The 16,902-nt window shown below is 43.0% G+C and overlaps 1 protein-coding gene across 2 annotated transcripts; it reads right to left on the bottom strand.

The window, feature by feature from the left end:
* Positions 1-160: 160 nt before the first annotated feature.
* On the bottom strand, positions 161-16,694 carry LOC120055757 (phosphatidylinositol 4,5-bisphosphate 3-kinase catalytic subunit alpha isoform-like). Of its 2 annotated transcripts, XM_039003702.1 has the most exons (21): positions 16,327-16,694; positions 14,938-15,348; positions 14,549-14,758; positions 14,047-14,297; positions 13,424-13,669; positions 13,026-13,111; positions 12,785-12,890; positions 12,119-12,271; positions 11,732-11,866; positions 9,470-9,594; positions 8,915-8,996; positions 6,627-6,791; positions 6,235-6,338; positions 5,814-5,985; positions 5,492-5,598; positions 5,194-5,315; positions 4,933-5,011; positions 4,191-4,361; positions 3,725-3,842; positions 3,326-3,477; positions 2,738-3,008 (listed from the first exon to the last, which is right to left on the bottom strand). In XM_039003702.1, exons 2-21 carry the CDS (start codon positions 15,287-15,289, stop codon positions 2,738-2,740), a joined length of 3,207 nt encoding a protein of 1,068 aa, XP_038859630.1. In that variant the 5' UTR covers positions 15,290-15,348; positions 16,327-16,694. The 2 variants fall into 2 exon arrangements, with proteins under 2 accessions (XP_038859631.1, XP_038859630.1); XM_039003703.1 differs by lacking the exon at positions 16,327-16,694 and having other exon boundaries at positions 161-3,008; positions 14,938-15,289.
* Positions 16,695-16,902: the final 208 nt, after the last annotated feature.

The following is a 16,902-nucleotide window of genomic DNA, read 5'->3' on the forward strand; positions in this document are numbered from 1 at the left end:
TTAGTCAAAGCAGGTACTCTAATCCACTAGGCGCATTTCTGTCGATATATGGGGACGAGGTTCGATATTACTGAAACGATGTAGGATTAACTGAGTTTTTAATTATCATGGCAAGAGGCAAATGGATAATAAGAAATGAAATGCATTGGTTCTCAAAATATCTGAGACGGGGATACAGAGAAATTTTATTTAAACAGTACAATGAGTGAATGAATACAGGGTTCTTTCCAGACGTGGTAAAATGAATGAGTATGAAAGAGTAATTAGTGCATACTACAGGTCAAACAATATTTACAAAGATGAATAGCTAGATAAGAATATCAGCTTTAAAAACATGCAGGATAGCTTTTCACCATTGTGCTTTTACACTGTAGCCAGAGCAGCAGACCTTCAGTGAAACTCCACTAGATACATTTTCCTCATTAAGCTCTTACGGCCCTTCATTCGTCTCTCATTTCAACAACTACAAGCTGTCCACTGGGGTGTAAAAGGATGTATTAGGCATAAGTCCAATGTTTTTGGGAGGGTTAGCGATTATATTTAGAGTTTGTCTACATTTAGAATACAAAAATATATTACCTCTAGAGTTATTCAAGGATCAAGTGATTTGCACAAAGTAGCAGTTCTCTTCATGGTGTGCCATTGTACCTCACCAGTAACAAAAAGTTAATTAACATGAAGTTCAAGTAAACACTAGTAAGAGAAAAGGATGACATTTCCCACAGCAAAAATGAAAAGAAACATTTATGATAGCTCTTGCATAGTGTATGTACTATGGGTATTGTAGTCGTCTCGTTTTGAGTGGGTCCTGCCCAACAGTCTGTAACCTGTACAGAAACACAGTCAGTAAATCATTTGGTGAAGCTGGCATACAACTGACTAATAACGTAGCTCTATGCAATGAGCAAACTGCAGGATCCACACTTACAAGGGAAGTTGTCGGGGAAGGGAACAGAAAAAGACACTTGAAGGGAGAACCACATTCATCATTTTTCTTTTTTAAACAACTTTACTGTATAGGGAGTTCATATGAAAGAGAATGCTGAGGAAGTCTGGAATAGTGTCTAATCTATACATACTTGAATTTTATAAAGACACGGTGAAGCAAATTCCAATTCAGTAAAACAAAAAAAATGGTTTCAAACGCTTCCTAAAATGTCTGTTTAGATGTTTCACTGATAGTTTTCCGACCTGTGGGTTGTTTCTTTTCATTCGTTTTTTAAAGTGAAAGGCAGGGTACAATAGCCTTTTTTCACAGTTCTTCCAGAGTCACCCTGTTAGGGAGGAGATAGGTGATACTGTCACAGTGCATAATTGTACATTTGTCTTCTGTGTACTGTCTGTACATAGTTGATAGACACCCTTAATGCCGTGTATATGCACAATTCAGAGATACTCCCATCTCTTGACCCTACTTTGCCTTGACACCAGTATTACAAGTCTACAGTACATAAATATCACAATTTGCATAGTGTAACAGCACGGCATTCTATAACATTGCACATCCTTTTCGCCCCCCTTTCCCTTTAAAAACAGAACAAGGATGAAATTGAATATCTATTTCATCTGGGCGTCGCAAAAGGACTTTACAGTTCTTTTCTGTCGGTCATCCAAAACGTCTGCGTTGCAGCCATTTTGCACCTGAATGCTCCACACGTGTCATAACACTGACAAACAAATACAAATGTTAGAGATCAGTGCTAACACAGAAGATACACAGGGATTGGAATAGTAGTGACTCATTCCCACGGTAAGACCGATAAGTAAGCTGTCGGGGGTGTGTGTGTGTGTGTGTGAGAGAGAGATATATATTTTAGTACTTTGGCTCAGTAGAAAATAAAGACTCAGAATAATATGTGCACATTATGGATACGAGACCATTGGGATACTTCTGTACAAAATGTCATACTTGAGGTCACGAAACATGACCGTTTCAATCTGAGGGGACACTGTGTAATCGTCACTTGAGATCAAACATGGGTCAAAAAGTTCTGCTCGCTAGCCTTAAAATTGACGGCAGACGATGAACGGACATCCTTGTCTGTTAACCATGCACCACTGGGATTTAACAATGCTGGTGGTATTCTGGGTAGTGTTCATTGGGCTCCAAGCGTAAGAAAACAGACTGCCATGATTTGTCCAATAAGAAGAAAAAAAAAAAAAAAAATCACTTTCCGTTGCATGCCCTAATGAACATGACCCTGGGCAGGCCTTCTTGGTGTCCTGGCGTGCTAGTAGAATGTAGGCTAGAGATCCATTCTGTCCATAGTAAACTAGTGGATGGGGTACGCTATATAGGGATGCACAATATCGGCTGACAATAATATTAAAAATCGGCCAGCATATCAGTAGACGTGATATATTGGCCGATAAAGCAATAGATCAGCCTTCATCAATTGTTTGTAATCATGATTGGTCCCCTAATTTTACAAGGAGAAAACTTTATGACCATATTGCAATACCAATATGGGAAAAATAATGGCCCAAAAATATGATTATCGTATCAGCCCAGAATTTCCCCATCGGTGCATCCCTAATATCCAGTTGGCACCCTTCTAACGGATGGGTTCATAAGTTAGCGGATGATGTAGAGACCCGTTCTAGCCTTTCACTTCATCCAACAGCTCTATCCATTCATATCTATATTCATGGGCACTAGCTCTGCCATCTCAGCTGGTGTCGAGATCCGCCCGTGTCCTCTCTGCGTTGCTGCTGCTCTCCAGGCCTATGGAACCTCTCAGTTCATGGCGTGCTGGCGGATGGTGTGGAAGATCCAGTCCATTTTGGTGGTCCAGCCGCCGTGGTGGGCGTCATTCATCTGCTTCATGAAGTAGTCCAGGGCCTCCTGCTCCGTCTTGTCCAAGGCAAGGGTCTTGCGGATGTAGGCAATGTCGTCGAACGACTGCAGCTCGGGCATGCCGGAGCCCAGCATCATGGAGAACAGGTTGATGAAGAGGTTGGCGTGCTGCCGGATGGCCAAGTAGGCCTTGTAGCACATCTCCTGAAACCTGGGGGAGTGGGAGGACAATTGTGAGGGAGAATTAGGCTGGGAAACGTGGAACCTAGCTGGGTTAGGAAGCATGTGTTTTTGTGCTAATAACTGTGCTCCAAAATGGCTCCTGAGGGGATTAATAAAGTTGTAATGTATTACCAGTAGAGCAATGATATCATTCTATAACACAATTTCATGTTCAGATCAATTAAAAGCAAAATGTAGTCAATGGAGTTCCCCATGTAGCCTTTTTAAAAAACACTTGCCTTGCACTTCAGAGTAGTGAATCTAATCCCTAATATTCACTGATAGGAAAGCTAACAGATACTGTACCTCTCAAACTCCCTGGTTTTTGTGCACTCCTGGGTTCCTTTGCTGATGACGATTAAGAAGTCCTGTGTCAAGACAAAAGGCACCCGCTCGCGCTTGTAGCCAAACTTCTTCTTCTTGTGATCCAGGAAATGGCCAAAGTCTATGTGGAATAGCTGCAAGGAGAAAAGACAAAACAAAGAGCATCACAAAAACTGCTGACAGGCCTCCTATAACCAGGGAACGTCAAGAGAAAAGAAAAGTCTATGTAGGGTTCCAAAATTCCAGTAGCTTTCCCAGAAATCCTGGTGGAGGATTCCCAGAATTCCTACGTAATTCCAGAAATCTTCACACCAGGATTTCTGGAAAACTAGGTAATTTGGGGAAACATACTGGAATTTTGCCACCCTGAGTCTGAAGTACCTGTCCATCATCTTTGACCATGATGTTGCTGTTGTGTCGGTCACCGATCCCCAGGATGAAGGTGGCTACGCAGTATCCTGCACACGACCGTGTGAACAAGTCAATGGCCTGGTCGTACCTGGACACATTTCAATGGGTATATGTCATTAGACCAAAGACATGAAACTACAACAATCCTATTGAAGCTAAAGAAAGACAACCATAAGGCATTTTATAAGAATACAGTACATTCCACTTATAGGCAATTCGTGGATACTTTTGCCCTTTCAAGGATTAACCCCCCCATATGTGACAGTCTATTCCTTAATATACACCCAATATGTCTAACATAATCTAGCATGACTAAGCGTTTAGCACCTAGCATAGCTTAGAAGAACACCATGTAGAAGAACGTAGGCCTACTGGTCATGCATTCTAAGATGTATGCTATGCTGTTGTGGATATTGAAACGTAGCCCAGTGCTCACATCTCTCCCCTGTTCTTGTCCTTGAGCCACTGGTGCAGCGTGTGGCTGTTGAACTGCAGCGCCCCCTTCAGGCCTCCTTTACACTGGATCTGCATGATGGTGTGGGAGTTCCTCACCACCTCGATCAGGCCCACGCAGTCGCCGATGGACAGGCAGCCGTACGGCAACATCCTGGGGACAAAAACAACCAAATAGGATGACCGGTAGGTCTACCATGGCTACAGTCTCATCAATACATTATTCATCTACCAATCGATAGACATGCATTGATTCCTTCTGTTCAATCAGAAGTGCATCCTGACGGTCAATCCACCAACAGAGAATGGGATGTGATCAGTACAATATGATACAGATCTAAGAAATATTACTCCTAATCTGGAAGTAACAATTCATTTCCTCGATTCACTTTAAAAAAACTTTATTTAAATAGGCAAGTCAGTTAAGAACAAATTCGTATTTACAATGACGGCCTACCTATGGAAGCTATACATTCACTCCCTTCAAAAAACAACCCGACATTCAATCGACCTACATTCCTCCGCTTCGTATCTCATTTAGGCTACACTAGTTTCCAGTTCAGAGTTGACATTATCAGCTCCTACGGAAAGTAATGGACTCAATGTTTAATGAATCGGACGAGTCGCTCCTAATTTTAGGCTCCTGCCATCAAGGAGAAGAACATGAAGGGTGTAATCGACTATTCATGCATGCTGCTGCGTTAAGCGGCTACAGAGACTAGTACCTGAGATCAAGGCCCTGGTTCTGCCAGATGTTCTCCATTATCCTAATGATCTGCAGAGTCAGCATGTCCTGCCTCAGATCTGAAGGAGAGGTGAGAGTGAAATAGCAAGATGAGGAGTCTGAGCTTTGATCACACTAATGCAATATGAATCGGTGCCAGGGCAAAATGGGATTCGGTAAGCATGTTTATCGTCTAGTGTGTCCATAGTGAGTCTACTGGTCAAGGGGGTTGGGCGATTCAATTTGCATTAGCAAGATGTACCGTCTCCATTCTTGAAGATGATCTCGTTGCTCTGGAAGAGCAGCTCTGACATCATGTCGGGATTCTCCCAGTTGAGCCACAGAGGCCGTTTGGCCGATGACATCATCCGGCACTCTTCCAAGCTGAAAGAGATGGCAAACGTATCAACACAGACTCAGAATAACGTTACAAAAACATTTTGAACACAGTACAGCCTGTCATTAAACCTGAATTTCACAGGACACATTTCTTTGTTCAAACATTCAGAAGAATATGTGGACGTTCGTGGTTACGTCTACTGTGAGATAGAAAATAGTACCGGAGGTTTCCCAGCTGGTGAGCTGGGTTGAGCGGAGAGGTGAAGCTCTGTAGGGCATCCATGTAGTCAGGCCTTTTCATCTGCTCCACCAAGAACTTCATCTGAACCTGAGGGCAGAGAGAGCGCACGCTTCACTTTACTGCCAGTGTAGGGAGTCCATAGTCCTGAAGACCAAGGAGGCCTTTATAGCAGTTCCACACTCCTTTTTGCTTAGCATCTAGTTTGTTGTAAGTAAGAAATACATCACGAAAAAGACTGATCAATTTTGGCTTCCATATTAGGGCGGGAAGTGGAAAGGCCTTGAGCACATCGCAAACGTTACCTTCTGGGCCTCGTCCTTCTTCTCCTGCTTGAGGAGGTCGGTGAGGTTGATGAGCTTCTCCATGGCCTCCACCTGTCTGCTCAGGTGCTTCAGGTACATGCCACAGGCCCGGCAGTAGGACTCCAGCAGCAGACCAAAACGTTGGCTCACTGTCTTGTTGTGCATCTCAGACCTGGAGGCAGAGAGAACAACTTATGTGATTGTGCACCCCTATACAAATGTACTAGCAAGACTTTTCTCAATCAATGTAACCTCTGTAAACCTTAAAATGCAGAAATGAAGCATGTTTTACACCAGCAGAATGGAATTCCGGCTGCCTAAGGCAAATTCAAGCAATCCACCACACACACACACACATTTGGTTTCATAAACACCATAAGGCTAGTGGACTAGTAAGGAAACAAACAGAAATAAAACTCACTTGAGATGCCAAAAGAAGAAATGTCCTATCCGCTGATTGGTCAAAGCCTTCTTCAGCAGAAAGCGGGCCAGTGGGTTATCGAGGTACTGCTCGTACTTCAGAACCTGGTGGCCAGAAACGCAGTATGTTCAGAACACAAACCCAAAATGAAATGCATCTGATAGGATTAGAAGCCACCATGTAAAAGAAAGCAGTTAGCCTGAGGGGTCATATTGAATTCTTTATGTAGTGTCAAATAATTAAAACACTGTCAAACGTAGGTGTCAAAGCCATTCAAAAACACATTAAGCTGACAGCCATGTTGAATCCAAGAATAGTATGTGTATAGAATGGACAAGCCACACCCCATCTCTTGATTCATTACAGACTAAGAGTGGGTCTTATTATTGTACCTGGACCAGCTGAATGAGGTATTGAGAGAGTCTGTCGTCCGTTAAGTATTTTTCAAGGCACTTCACAGCAAAGTCTCGGATCATGGGATCGGGGAAGTTGCAGTCCAGCAACTCCATGGCTTGTTCTGGCTTCATGGCTGGCCAGTCCTTTAAAAGGCAATACATCTGGAACAAAGATTATTATTATTTTTAAAGTATATAAAGAACAAAGGCAACCTGCCTAAATGACTACAGACCCGTAGCACTCACGTCCGTAACCATGAAGTGTAGCCATGAAGTGCTTTGAAAGGTTGGAAATGGCTCACAACACCATTATCCCAGAAACCCTAGACCCACTCCAATTTGCATACCACCCAAACAGATCCACAGATGATGCAATCTCTATTGCACTCCACACTGCCCTTTCCCACCTGGACAAAAGGAACACCTATGTGAGAATGCTATTCATTGACTACAGCTCAGCGTTCAACACCATAGTACCCTCAAAGCTCATCGCTAAGGATCCTGGGACTAAACACCTCCCTCTGCAACTGGATCCTGGACTTCCTGACGGGCCGCCCCCAGGTGGTGAGGGTAGGTAGCAACACATCTGCCACGCTGATCCTCAACAGTGGAGCTCCCCAGGGGTGCATGCTCAGTCCCCTCCTGTTCACCCAAGACTGCATGGCCAGGCACGACTCCAACACCATCATTAAGGTTGCAGACGAAACAGCAGTGGTAGGCCTGATCACCGACAAGATTGACCTCCCTACAGGCTAAGACCTGGCGGTGCCAGAATAACAACCTATCCCTCAACGTAACCAAGACTAAAGGAGATGATTGTGAATTACAGGAAAAGGAGGACCGAGCACGCCACCATTCTCATTGACGGGGCTGTAGTGGAGCAGGTTGAGAGCTTCAAGTTCCTTGGTGTCCACATCAACAACAAACTACAATGGTCCAAACACACCAAGACATTAGTGAAGAGGGCACGACAAAGCCTCTAAGGAAACTAAAAAGATTTGGCATGGTTCCTGAGATCCTCAAAAGGTTCTACAGCTGCAACATCGAGAGCATCCTGACTGGTTGCATCAGTGCCTGGTACGACAATTGCTTGGCCTCTGACCGCAAGGCACTACAGAGGGTAGTATGTACGGCCCAGTACATCACTGGGGCTAAGCTGCCTGCCATCCAGGACCTCTACACCAGGCAGTGTCAGAGGAAGGCCCGAAAAATTTTCAAAGACCCCAGCCACCTCAGTCATAGGCTGTTCTCTCTACTACCGCATGGAAAGAGGTACCGGAGTGCCAATGTAACCGATGTGAAATGGCTAGCTAGTTAGCAGTGGTGCGTGCTAATAGCATTTCAATCGGTGACGTCACTCGCTCTGAGACCTGAAGTAGTTGTTCCCCTTGCTCTGCAAGGGCCGCGGCTTTTGTGGAGCGATGGGTAACGATGCTTCGTGGGTGTCAGTTGTTGATGTGTGCAGAGGGTCCCTGGTTCGAGCCCAGGTAGGGGCGGGGAGAGGGACGGAAGCTAAACTGTTACACCAAGTCTAAGACAAAAAGGCTTCTCAACAGTCCAAGCCATAAGATTCCTGAACAGGTAATCAAATGGCTACCCAGACTATTTGCATTGTGTGCCACCCACCACCTGCCAACCCCTCTTTTACGCTACTCTCTGTTCATCATATATGCATAGTCACTTTAACTATACATTCATGTACATACTACCTCAATTGGGCCGACCAACCACTGCTCCCACACATTGGCTAACCGGGCTATCTGCATTGTGTCCCACCCACCACCCGCAAACCCTCTTTTACGCTACTGCTACTCTGTTCATCATATATGCATCGTCACTTTAACCATATCTACATACTACCTCAAAATCAGCCTGACTAACCGGTGTCTGTATGTAGCCTCGCTACTTTTATAGACTCACTACTGTATATAGCCTGTTTTTTACTGTTTTATTTCTTTACCTACCCATTGTTCACCTAATACCTTTTTTGCACTATTGGTTAGAGCCTGTAAGTAAGCATTTCACTGTAAGGTCTACTACACCTGTATTCGGCGCACGTGAGTAATAAACTGTGATTTGACTGGTTTTCGACGCCCCTACTTCAAGGATAGCTGTATTCCCAGTCATGTGAAATCCATAATTAGGGCCCAATTTATTTATTTAAATTGACCCATTTCTTTATATGAACTGTAATTGTTGCATTTATATTTTTGTTCAGTGTATATCAAATGTCCCCTTGCCATGGTAGGCTATAAAGATAGCAATTGAAATGAGAGACTGTTTACCTGTGCAACCTCATCCCTGGAGTTCCATTTCACTGCCAGGAGAATCTTGGGCAGTATCTCCGGGATACTGACGCAGTAATGTCTACAGTAAGAGAAAAATAGCAAACATTTCAATGTAGAAAATTGCTTTCCTCCATTAAGATCACACACTTCTCAAATCATGAGCAGCACACATCTTAGTACAAGTACTTAGTACCTTGAGCAGGTAACCAAACTATTTCAGGTGTAAGACATTTTGGATAAATCTTGCATGGGTTTTGTTTATGCGTTTTTCATAATATAAGTAATAGTTTAAATAATAAGGGTCCTTATGAACATTCACTACAGTTCATGAGGAAATACAGCAGCATGGTGAGGGGCATTCCAGTTTAAGTCCTGCAATTACCTTAATACGAAAAGACAAACGGAAAAACGAACACCAATATTCATAAACAGAAAACACAAAGATCCTTTCACACAATAAATGACTAGTTTGATTACATCAATGTGAAAAATTGTGATTTAGGCCACCATAAGCAATATGTATTTGTTGATAAAGCACACACAGAGTAATACCTGTGCCTCCAGAGAAAGTCCTTCTCCTGCTCAGTTATTTCAGACAGTGGGTCTCTGTTACACACCAGGCGCAGCTGTTCGTTGTCGCTGTCCGTCAGAGGGTTGTCTCTTGCCAGTCTGTTACTCTGCAATAGAGAACATTATGCTGCTTATTAAAACTACAGTACTGGTGGAAAGCAGGGTCACGTTCAATAATCACTCAGTTGTAAAAAGTTTTGCAACAGAAAACAAAACCTGCGTTCATATTGGACACACTCAGGTAGTTCCCGGTTCACAACTGGTTCAAAGCATTTTGTTCATGTTTTGTGCCTCATGAACATGTCACCAGTGTCTCCTGGGGCATCTCTAGTACACACAACTTGTCAACAGCATTAACCCTTTGACACGTACGATCACATTTGTGATAATTGTTGAGTGGTCCCTGCAGCGTACCGTTGCAAATATGTGATTGAAACAGTAGCAACCAAATGTATGATGTAACAAACGCGTCTAAACAGCATTGTTGTCTGAAAAGCATCTAAACAATGTTTTGTACTGATTGGAAATAAAAGGTCTTTACAACTTTATTCTTAAATTTCACCTTTTATTGTAAAAAAAAAAGAAGAAAAGTGACCTTCAGCCAATCATCATACGGAACACATCCATTACATAACCTGTTATTTATACTGGTTTCGCTGACAAAAATAAGTTAGTTACCTAACAGCTAGACTTGTTTACAATGTACCAGATCTCTGGTAAGCACAAGGGAGTAATATTGTTTAGAAAAGAGATGCGTGGGAGCTAAGCTAACAGCAGCTAAATTCTTTATGATGGCAGCCATGTTGGTTTATGTTTGACAAGCAAAAACTCCCTAATCCCAGAATGCCTTTCACTACAAGATGCAAATAAACAAAGTCAAAGATGGCTGCGCCCATTGCCTGAAAAATATTAACTTATTTGTAATGTTCTGAAAAGTGGCCAAACTATTTGATGTAAAACATTATCACCTCACAGATCATCACTCCAAATACAAGCTAGCCTAACCGTAGCGCGAAAGCTAAACACGGATGAAACCCTTTTTAGGGGGGGTTTATGATGCAGGAAATATTACTACGATGGATTTATCAATAAAAGGGGGGCAAACACAGGAGAAGTTCATACACTAAATAAAAACCCTGGCAACCCTGAGGTACCATAGATACATTCTGATGCCGCGTTCATGGGAACTCTGAAATCTCAGACATCCGACTTTAGTGCATTGAAGACAACTGTTAACTTGGGGGGGAGCTCAGGCTGGGAAAAATGCCAACTCTGAATTCCAACTCGGGAACTCATGCCTCTTTCTAGAGCTCAGACTTTCCGACCTGAAGATCACTGACGTCATGATTTGACCACATTTTTCAGAGTTCCATCACCTCGTTTTTAAAATATTTGTTATAACATCTTTGGTCTGACAGACACTTACTTGACAACCAGAATGCATTGTATAATGTCAACAAACATGGTGCCACACATAGCTGGCAAACAGCTTAGCGCATCATAATAAGAACCTTAAAAAATATATAGATGTTTACACACATCATATGTGTCCATTACAATCTATGCAAGAATCAGAATGCATGATTTGTCACCAGTACCTGAAAACATACAGTACTAGTCAAAAGTTGACACCTACTCATTCAAGGGTTTTTCTTTATTTTTACTATTTTCTACATTGTAGAATAATAGTGAAGACATCAAAACTATGAAATAACACATATGGAATCATGTATTAACACCCCCTCCAAAAAAAGTGTTAAACAAATCAAAGCCTCAAACATAAATTGTCCGCAACAGTGAAATGGGCTACATCTTTTGTGAATTAATAAAGAGGCGGAACACACCTCAACTGTTCGAAAATTAAACATATTTAGAAAATAATTTTAAATTGACAAGTTGAAACAGCCTATAGATAATTAGTAGGCAGCGTGCCTTGGTTTGAGGGCAGCGCGGGTTAACTGTCCTGCTGTGTAACAATCACATTTTGTATTGATCACAATATAACTGTCTATGTTACAAGCCAGGAAAACTAGCTAGCAGTACTGTATGTTGACTACTATGAAGAAGGGAGGATGACATCAAGACTGACATCAAGAGCATAAAAAAATAATCTAAAATACGCTTGTGCGAGTGACTGTTACACAAGATATTTGGAACTCATACGTGAAAAGGTTAAATCATTACAACAGATTAACATACAATGTCAATATTGACTTAGACCAAACAAAAACACTTGGGACTTACCAAACCGGTGTGGCAATAGTTGAAGCCCAGCTCCCGGGATATGTTCCAGTTGGCGTGCTCCTCGATGGCCGGCATGTCGGGGAACTTTACTGGGTTACTGAAGTGGTCAAACTCCAGCTCCAGGCAAGGGGTTTCCTGTGGGCCCAGAGCAATATAATGGAAAGGTCATTTGGCGTCATCCAAAAGGGCTTATGAGAACAACGGCATCCTGTTATTGTGGGATTAACTTGCGTGTCAATGAGTAATTAATAAAGATGGATAAGAGGCTTAGACAGTGAAAGGGGAGATGCAGATTATTGCTAACTGTAGCTTTGTGTGTGTGTGTGTGTTAGATCCAATGCATGTCTTTCCATATGCGTGTGTAGCTAGCTAGCCAACACCTCAGACCTTGTTCGGATTGGAGCCGGTGACTCCGATAGCATTGAGCAGGTCTTCCAGGCCGTGGGGCACGGGCCATAGGTTGAGGGCCATCTTTCCAGCCACCAGCGTGTGGGTGTAATCAAACAGGTTGATGTTTCCCCAGGCTAGTGGACAGTGCTCCTGCAGCAACATTAGCACAATGATGGATTGTATTGTAGTCAATGTATGGAGTTGCATTGAAATTGGGATCAATGTAAATCGAGTTTAAAAATGTATAAAGAGGATATAGAATCCCAAGCTATACAAGTACAAGATTGAAAGCTATTGTTGTGCAAAGAAAACACATGTGACACACAAGTAGGATTTGTCAAAGCCAGGAAAGTGAGTGGTACTGTTCATATCAATTACACTACCCAAACACCCAATTCATTTACTTTTTCCACATCTCCATGTATTCCCCAATCATTATTAATCTACACCAGGGATCTCAAACTGACTGGCGGCCCAGAGGCCACATCAGGCCCGAAAGCTGTTTCCCTCCAGCCCCCATGACAACAGTAACACTGACATTGGCCCCCAGGTATTTTGAGTTAAAGACCTGATTTACACTATTGATACTTTGGTCAAACCAAAGTAACTATTTTCTGTCAAACAACAAATTCCTGAAACCGGTGGGCAGGAGGGAGAGCTCACCTCTTTGGCCCCCTTCCTCCCTTTCACAGAACAGATTGACAGACAGAGTCGGGCGGCGCGGGGGATGTCTGGAATGTACATGTCGTAGTTCAGCCACTCGTTCCACCTTGGATGTACAACAAAAACATTCTCTCAAACAGACATCCCTATGAAGCTAACATTAAGTAAGCTACACTACAGTATGTGATTTAGCAAGTACTTCATTAAGAAAGTAATTTATTATGGATGCAGGATGGCATACCTGGGGTTTGAGCATGGCACACGCTGAGTGTTCACGTTGTCACACAGCTGCTCCCCACCGTGGTAAATCCCAGTCCGGACGTAGATCTAGATCAATAGCAGAGACAAACATGAATAATTTACATAGACGTCTTTGACAGAAACCTTTATTGCACTACTAAAAACAACAATGACATCCAGGACATTTGGGCCCCAAACGTGATCTAAAATGTAGTTCCCCTTCTCCACCAGGACCTGCACTGAACAGAACTGTCAACCGGGTTCAGTGAGGATTTTTTGGGGGGAAACAGGGAGGTTCTACTTGAACTTGTTTAATAAGAACATGGGTTTTTGTTTTCTGTTGCAAAACATTTTGATACGCCCTACTGAACACCACCCAAAGGTCCTCAAGTACAGTACCTTGTCAATGTCCCTGATGTTGACATTGACGTAGGTGGCACACAGTATCCTTATCCTCAGCGTGCCGTTGATGGTCCACAGAGACTTGGTGGCCGTCTCACCGTTCATGTAGGGAGTGGCCGTGGAGATGCGGCGGGCATACGAGGGCATGGTAAAGGTGTCGATGGGCAGCTGTGAGTACAGGCTGTCCTTGGCCATTAGCATGAGGTTGGGCATGCGCCCCAGCATGATGCAACTCCTCACGTACTGGGAAGGAAAGGCAATAGACATTAGACGCTACACCAAGCGAGAGGTATTAAACATACCTCTCGCTTGGGATGTCTGAATGGAAACCATTGTTTTGCACAGTTGCTATTACCTGTGTAACATTGCTAGCTAGTCATTGGACAGTCATTCAAACATGCTGCAGACAGGATTCAAAGAAAGAATGTCCTCAACACATTATTTTTCAAAGCCAAAGTTTCAAATCACAGACTGTCGTCAAAAAAATGCCTTATTTGGGAATATCTTCTTTCGATTCGCTCATATTTAAAAAACACACAGGCAAGAGACTAACTACAGATGTTTGAATGTATCCCTATTCAAGATGTGGAGTAGGCATCAGAGCAGTGTGTGTGTTATACCTTGTATTGACTCAGGGGGTATTTCTCCAGCAGGTACTCGTCGCAGCCGCACACCTTGAGGATGTACTTGCCCTGATACTCCTGCACGCACATCTTGAGCTGCTCGTGGGACAGCAGCATGCTACGTGTCTTCTTGCGGATGGCCTCTGCGATCACGTGCTCCGGCACGCAGTCGTGGTTGATCTTCAGCGTGTACTTCTGCTTGTCGTTGCTCGGTGACACGATGACCCATATGACCACTATGATTTGACCTTGGAGGGAAAGAGGAATAAACGTGTTATTAAAGGATCATAACGTGGTAAGCCAAGTAACTGTAAGTTCAAGTCTTCCACCATCCAACCCGATACATCACACGTCACCAAACATATATTTAAAACAAGTGGTTGGTGGTTCTGTCAATGCTTACAATAGGCTATTTTGATACAAATTTAGGCTGTACATGGCTGGGCTACTTTAACTTTGCCACAGACCCCAAAACTTCATTGTGTCTCCCATGTCCTACCTTTGTCAAGCTTATTGAAGATGTGCTTAGGTAGTTCTACTGACGACTCTACATTGGGAGGGTAGACGTACAACGCTCTACTGATGGGTCCGTTAGTGTCTCGGAGGTCCACAGACTCCTTGCAGACATTTAATATGTTCCTTCTAAAGTCCTGGACCTCCGCGTCCTTGACCAGGTCAAACTCACATATAGGCATTCCTATGGCAAAACCTGCACACACACACACAAAAAAAAAAATCATGCACTTCTACAGCTACATTTTATCAAGCTTCATCCTCTCAGTATTCATGAAATTTGAGGGCTTGATATGAAGACGGCCTGAGGCCACACCATTCTCTGTGTGCTTATGCGACGTCAGTGACTTAGTATAAAGAATACAAGAGACATACCAATTTCTCGGTTTAGTATTTTCTCCTCTCGGTTGCCTACTGGCTCGATGACTTTCAGGAAGGCCTGAAAAAGCCTTAGGTCGCACAGTCTCCTCGTCTCATCGTAGAACTCCTCTCTCTCAGCCTCTTGGGTAACGCTGACAAAGATGTAGGAGGTCTCCTCCTGTAGGAGGTGGTGGAGCGGATACTTCCTGGCCTCCTTGAAGAGTTCGTGTTTCACCGAAATGAGTGTGGCCTCACGTGTGCACTCCAATGTCAGAATCATCCCATTGGGGAGAAGGCAGTCCACCATGATGCTCGGGGGCATCAAGTGCATGCCCCATAGTTCTCCCGAAGATGGCCTGGGAGGCATGGTGGTCGGGTCGGCTGCTCCTCACTATGCTAACAATTACAATGAGTTGGGTCGACCAGCTGGAGAGAGAGAGGCAATTACATAAGATGCAGTGACCCATTTATAAAATGTCCATTCTGCATGAGATAGTTAGCTAGCTACTAAATATTTTTAATGAGAGCAGAGGCATTGAGTGCAAGTGCTCACTAATAACTATCATATTATAGCAGGCAGTTACTTACACTACATTATAAAATAATAAGTTATATTGTTCATTGTCCAAAAAAAATGGAAATGCATGGGACAGCTCAAGCAGGAAACTACAGTTCCTCTTGGACAGATGTTGCTCGAAGAAAATATTTTTCATAACAATAGATAGTTTGATAGCTAAGTGGAGAGGTTGACAGGTCACTCACTGTGTAATCTGACAAACTAACAGTGGTGAAGCAATGTGTCACAACAAGTAATGGAACGGGAAGACTGTGGTTAGCGAGCTAATGAAGTAGCTAACTAGCTTGCTAACTAACAGTTAGCGGTTTAGAGAATTTTGTAACATCATTAATTCTGTCCTATGAGTATATTAGGATGGCACACGTTTGAAAACTAACCGGCAATTGTTATTTGCATTTTGCTTACTAGAATGCATCTATAGCTAGTGAGTGACAGGGTTAAACTTAGCTATCTAAAACACCGGTGCCGCTAGCTAGCTAATATTAGCTAACAAACCGCTACGCTAGCCATTAGCAAGCTAGTTGTTTGTGCAGAGTTAGCTAGGCTAGCTGGCACAAGCTAAATGTCCAATGTCAATGCCTCATCATATTTGCAACTAGCCGTGTTGTCGTCTCGTTAAATTATGTATTTATTAGTTATGATTGTCATTTGACAGCATTTTCTATTTTATGACAAAATACCTGGCATTTGCAGGCAAACATTAGTTTGGTTATCGTCTCGCTCAAGTAACGCCCTGTTTTCAGTCATAACATGCAACTTTCTCCCGAGAATAGCTAGCAAATTTGAGGCAACTGTGAGCTAGCTAGCTAAACAAACAATATTCCTACCCGTTCTAGACCTCTCGCCCTCAGACGTAGCGCTGGCTTGCTACTCCATCCAATTGTCGGGACAGTCAGGTTTCTCAACAAAGACGTCTTTCGCTATCAATATGAATGTTTCCCAAAGAATAAGTCCATTACATTCCATGTCGTGATGCCCAGCTCAATAGCGAAAAAAAACTGCATTTTGAATGCTCGCAAGCCGCCGGTCAGAGAGCTTAGTGTTCGTTTGACAAAGCTGCCTGCCTGGCGGTTTCCACTAGCTTCTATAGCCACAAAATCCAAATTGACAAAAAAAAAATATATAGCTGTTTGGTCTTAATGTAAGGCTAGGGTTGAACATAAGGTTGGCAATGTGGTTTAGGTTAGGATTAGGTTTAAAATACAATTTTAAGAATATACATTTTCGAAATGGGCGGGGTTTAGGACTTTGTGGCTATAGAAACTAGTGACGACCATGGCATCGGGTTTTTGACCTCGGAAGACATGATGCATAGAATGTTCTTTCTGTCTTCTATTCAAACAATTTATGCCATCTCACCAACAGCATTTTAAACATTTTACATAATATTTAAAAGTGTTAAA

Source organism: Salvelinus namaycush, chromosome 11 (genome assembly GCF_016432855.1).
Source record: "Salvelinus namaycush isolate Seneca chromosome 11, SaNama_1.0, whole genome shotgun sequence".
In the NCBI taxonomy this organism is placed as follows: domain Eukaryota; kingdom Metazoa; phylum Chordata; class Actinopteri; order Salmoniformes; family Salmonidae; genus Salvelinus; species Salvelinus namaycush.

Excerpts from the sequence above, each read along its gene's own strand:
- LOC120055757 (XM_039003703.1), bottom strand. The coding sequence starts at position 15,289 with ATGCCTCCCAGGCCATCTTCGGGAGAACTATGGGGCATGCACTTGATG. Across the intron at positions 12,891-13,025 it reads GTGCCATGCTCAAACCCCAG|GTGGAACGAGTGGCTGAACT; the intron begins GTATGCCATCCT and ends TGTACATCCAAG. Across the intron at positions 5,316-5,491 it reads CACCAGCTGGGAAACCTCCG|CTTGGAAGAGTGCCGGATGA; the intron begins GTACTATTTTCT and ends CATCTCTTTCAG.